The sequence below is a fragment of the Papaver somniferum genome, unplaced genomic scaffold (assembly GCF_003573695.1).
Source record: "Papaver somniferum cultivar HN1 unplaced genomic scaffold, ASM357369v1 unplaced-scaffold_133, whole genome shotgun sequence".
NCBI classification, from domain to species: domain Eukaryota; kingdom Viridiplantae; phylum Streptophyta; class Magnoliopsida; order Ranunculales; family Papaveraceae; genus Papaver; species Papaver somniferum.
Genome location: NW_020622492.1, coordinates 1,452,471 through 1,457,390, shown reverse-complemented (window position 1 = coordinate 1,457,390; position 4,920 = coordinate 1,452,471). Strand labels below are relative to the sequence as shown.

The 4,920-nt window shown below is 37.7% G+C and overlaps 1 protein-coding gene across 1 annotated transcript; it reads right to left on the bottom strand.

Annotated features, from left to right (window-relative positions):
• Nucleotides 1-3,529: 3,529 nt before the first annotated feature.
• LOC113333800 lies at nucleotides 3,530-4,707 on the bottom strand. The gene is made up of 2 exons (XM_026580207.1): nucleotides 4,607-4,707; nucleotides 3,530-4,223 (listed from the first exon to the last, which is right to left on the bottom strand). Exons 1-2 carry the CDS (start codon nucleotides 4,705-4,707, stop codon nucleotides 3,530-3,532), a joined length of 795 nt encoding a protein of 264 aa, XP_026435992.1.
• Between the last annotated feature and the right edge of the window lie 213 nt (nucleotides 4,708-4,920).

Sequence of the window (4,920 nt, the reverse complement as noted above, 5' to 3'; positions counted from 1 at the left end):
TTCGTGTTCTTGGTCTTCTCTGCGTGTTCCGTTTGAATATTCAGTGCTATCTGCACTTCCTCCACAGGCTGACTGACACGTATGTTGTTTGAGGGTATTTAATGCGGGTAGTTGAGATGTTTGTCTGCGGTAGACAGTTGTCCTCTTCCCCTGTCTTGTCTGCGTCAGTCTGACTACCCCCAGCCGTAGATCTTAGATCTTTCTGGGGATAGGATAAAGTGAATCTCGGGTTATCCTTCAGTGATTCGCAGTGTTCTAGTGTTTCCGTCTTCCTCGATCCCCTACCGTTGGATCTGGTGGGTGGCGATGCTATCTTGATAAGGCGCGTCTCTTGGCTGTCCACGTGTGATATCATATCTTGATGTTCTCAGCCGCATGTCCTCCACGTGTGTCTTTGTGGACACGTGGCGGAAGATGAAATGTGTACCTACACACCCATTGCAAAGAAAAGCAAGGATCACAAGGCCTAGAATTGAAAGTCAACCAATTTCAATCTTAGAAAGGAGACAAGCAACACAAACTTATAGAGAATTTTGTTATAAAGATAAACCTGAAGTGAAATCTAAATTTACTAATGATGCTCAACAACATCATAACTACTCATACTCAAGAACATCCTTACCACAGAAGATTTAAACAAGCATAAATTAGGAAAGAAGCGAAAGATATTAATGATGCTCAACTACATCCTTAATAATAATGCTCAACAGCATCAAGAACGAAATTTGAAATATCAGTAGCTAGCAAAATATAACAAAAAAGAAAACTCCTACTGGTTCCATCTCATTCCTCCCTTATTGACGATCAATATGCATATCAACAAACCCCTACTTACTTAAGCCAGGGAATCCAGTTAGAGAAGGTTACTCCATAAGGAGTCGAAAGTAGAAGATTTTTTTTAAAACACTATTTGAGAGCTAAGAGAGGGGGATTTTAGTTTTGAATGAGACCTAATTTGATTTCTTTGTACATCCTTTTCTCCACCTGCACATGGGCAGCATTCTTATGTCCAGTTGTCCACTAATAATCAAGTCCTTTCTTTTCTTCCAGCAGGTGTACATATTGCCTAGCCTTTGTTAATCCCATTACACCTTATGGGTCAAGCAGCTCACATTTATAATGCCAAGAGAATAGGAATTCTCTTTTAACTCCAGTTTTGTCGCCTGTTCCCATGAGCTTTAACCGTGCATACCGATGCCATCCATTTCAGCGCCTTTTTTCCTTCTTTATGCAATTTCGAGCCATTGTACCTAGAAATATAGAAAACAAACGTAATATACAAAATTACAAGAGAAAAAGCTAGTAAAAGTGTACGAAACCGATACTAGAATTAGGTTATTTAGACTCCTATCAAATTCCCCCACACCTAAACTTTGCTAGTCCTCGAGCAAACAAAACAAAATTAAAATACAACAACTCCGTTTTGTCGAGGCTACGGTTACTCTTAGCATGAATAACAAGCCTTTAAATCCCTAGGTGTCCCTAGTGGACGAGTTATAGTCTCGTGAGGGCTTACCAGAGGTATACCCACAAAACCTACTCCAACTTCAAAGCATTCCAGCGTTCCAAGCATCGAAACAGCTATGAGGACATAGAGTTTCTGCATGCTAGTAATAAGAAGTTAAAAATACCAAAGAACATATTCTCATTCTTAAATGTTGAGTGAGAAATAACCACACCATAATGAGAGAACACGTGTTTGAGAGCGATCAATAAGCATTTCTCCTCGACTTCTGCATCACTTAAAAGGATTTTATGATAATTGCACTCAAAAATATGGTTTTTTTATGGGTCTCACATGTGTGCAGGTAGGAATGAAGAAAGAAATCCTACACACGTTGAATGGTGGGAAGGAAACCTTCCGATTTATTTCTGGAGACTCCACAAAATCGTGGAAAATAAAATGTTTTTCTGATGATCTCAAAGAAAGGAAATCAACCACTATTGAAAGGATGGGAGTACTTACCACCTTCACATCCGATCATAAATAATGGTAGCACCACTCTCACAGCATCCAATAGAAACGTCTTCCTTCGGCTCGTCTTCTTCATCTTGTTGGTCTATTTCGTCTTTGGTCGTCAACTGTTGATGATAAACTCTTGAACTTAGATCCTTGACAATTTGTAACCCTTTTTTTTAAACTCCTTGTCGCTTGAAACTACTTTATAGACTTTTCCTCCCCTACGACTTATTAAATAAATAAAAACTAAAAACAATAATAAAAGTTTTCTCTTGTCTCATTCTTTTTTTTTCTATTTTTTCTTAATTCTTTTTTATTGATTTTTTTAGAGACAAGAAAAAATACAATACAAAGTGAAAATAAAACAAAATAATGAAACAAGTATGGTCGTGGGAGAAGTACTTTACCGCTTGATTCTTCACAACTTGTATTGTGTTTGTATCATAAACTTCAATAGCTTCACATCTTTTGAAATTCTTCGCTGTTGTACATAAATCTTCATACTTGGATATAGAATCATGCTCATTGTATTGTAAGTCTTCAACATATATGTAAAAATCTGCTCATTTTATATTGTTGTACTTGGATATGAAACTTGCTTTTCCGTGTGTTGTTGCTTGTAAACCTTAAACATCTTCAACTTTCCTTGTAGATTTTGATGCCGCTCTTTTGTTGTTGATGATGGTGTTTCTGTGGACCTGTTGTTAGCGAGAGAGAATGGTACTAACTGCAAATCTTAAACTACAAGAAGGTGGTTTTCATCTATAAATGTCATCCTCATGATTCACAAAATTAGCACTCAAGAGATCAAAGAGTAGTGCTTCTATTGGTGGGATGTTAGGTAGCTCACCGTTCTACCCGGAATTAACGTACAGTGACACACACTCAGAAGAAAGCTCTTTAGTCAGCTGCAAAGAAAATTTGATTTGGTGCCTCTGTTGATTTGAAAATAGGTAGTCCCCACTAATGATTGATCATTAACTCTAATAATGAATTTCTCCGTGCTCCTCATTTGCATCACCGGCATGATTAAATCCATTATTTAACACTCTAACAAGTAAGAAATCTGAACATAGTTCCCTAACACTTCCAAGTTCAGTTATGTCGGTCAGAATTCTCTATGTAAACATACCGAGAAGTATGCTACTGACTCTAAAATCTCTACAAGTTGGAGGTTTTTATGCAAATTTTTTAAAAAACTCTATATGCAAAATATCCAAACACTCCCCACACTTAAACTTTACATTGTCCTCAATGTAATTAACTCATCCTAAGTAAAATCAAGATGGGAAATCTTAATATGATATGCCAAAAGAAAAATAAAATAAAACCAAAAGATAGAAATACAAAATCAATGGGTTGCCTCCCATGCAGCGCTTGGTTTAAAGTCGACATCCCGACTTACTACTCGCAAGCATCCTTAGCCAGCGTCAACCTCCTCAATAGAAAAACAGGAATACACATCACTTGGGTATCTCATCGCCTCAAAGATGTTGAAGCGTACGAACTCCCCATCAAATTCCATTGTCAAAGTGCCTTCGTAGACATCAATCTTAGTTCTAGAAGTTCTCATAAACGGTTTACCCAACAACAAAGGTGTAGACGAGGATAATTTCCATTATTCATATCAAGAACATAGAAGTCCGCCGGAAATATAAGCTCATTAACCTGCACCAAAACATCCTCAACAACCCCTTTCGGATAAACATTAGATCTATCGGCAAGTTCTATAACTACGTCGGTACTTTTGAGAGGACCAAGATTTAAGGATTCATAAATTGAAGAAGGCATAACATTAATGGATGCACCTAAATCTATCAAAGCTTTTGTAAAACTTGTCTTACCAATTGTGCAAGGTACAGTGAAACTACTGGGATCTTTTAATTTAGGTGGGAGTTTCTTTAAAAGATACGCCGTAGCGTTTTCCCCCACACTCATTACTTCATTACCGGTCAATTTGTGCTTGTTAGTGCACAACTCCTTTAAAAACTTTGCATAGCGGGGAACTTGCTTTATCGCCTCAAGGAATGGTATTTTCACTTGGATCTTCTTGAATATCTCATAGATCTTTTTGTATAACGTCTCCTTATTTGACTTTGCAAACTTACTAGCAAAAGGTGGAGTGACATTATTAGAAACAAGAGGTTTAAAATGAGTATTTGTTACCAAATCAGCCTTGTTAGGGGCTGTTTCGTCCTCTTCTTGCTCCAAAACAATTCCATGAGTTTCCGGTGATGTTACCGGTTGCTTAACTTGCTTCCCACTTCATAGCTCAATAGCATTGACATTCTCCTTATGGTTCAACGGTTGCTAAGGAATCTTTCCAGACCCTTGTGCTTTGAGTAGATTTATATCATTAGCCAATTGACCAACTTGGTTTTGCACATCTCTCATAGTGATCTCGGATTTCTGCTGGAATCGGTTGAACCCTTGCGTTGACTTCGAAATCTCTTGCATCCCTTGCATCATAAGAGTAAATTTGTCATCCACACTTGTGCCTTGAGTTTCTTGTGTGTGGTCTTTGCATGAATTGGTATCCTCCTTGTTGATTGAAAGTAGGATTTTATTGCAGCTTGCTTGTTGGTGTAACTGAATTTTGTATGATTTCGACAACCCGGATTGTATGTGTTGGAGTACGGATCATACCTTGGTCTTTGATGATTTTGGAACATAGCATTTGCATGCTCCATATTTCCTTCATACGATGGAACAATCACTGTAGAAATTTGTCGCATCATCCTCTCCATATTACACACCCTTTGTTCCATATGAGAAGCTTCACCAACCTCATTAACCTTCTTGACAAGTGTTTTGTCATGTACCCGGAGTTCCCATATCAAATTAGAGGGGGTAGTTAGTTGTCAGTAGTATTTAGCTTAGTAATAAGTGTTTTTATAAATTGTAATGGAAGAGTTAGAATTATCCATCTGTTCTAGTAGTAGTCGTTAGATGTAGGGCTG

Bases quoted from the DNA above. Each gene is read 5' to 3' on its own strand.
- LOC113333800 (XM_026580207.1), bottom strand. From the start codon at position 4,707: ATGGAGAGGATGATGCGACAAATTTCTACAGTGATTGTTCCATCGTAT. The intron at 4,224-4,606 runs GTATGATCCGTA...TGAGCTATGAAG, and splicing joins CAAAATCATCAAAGACCAAG to TGGGAAGCAAGTTAAGCAAC.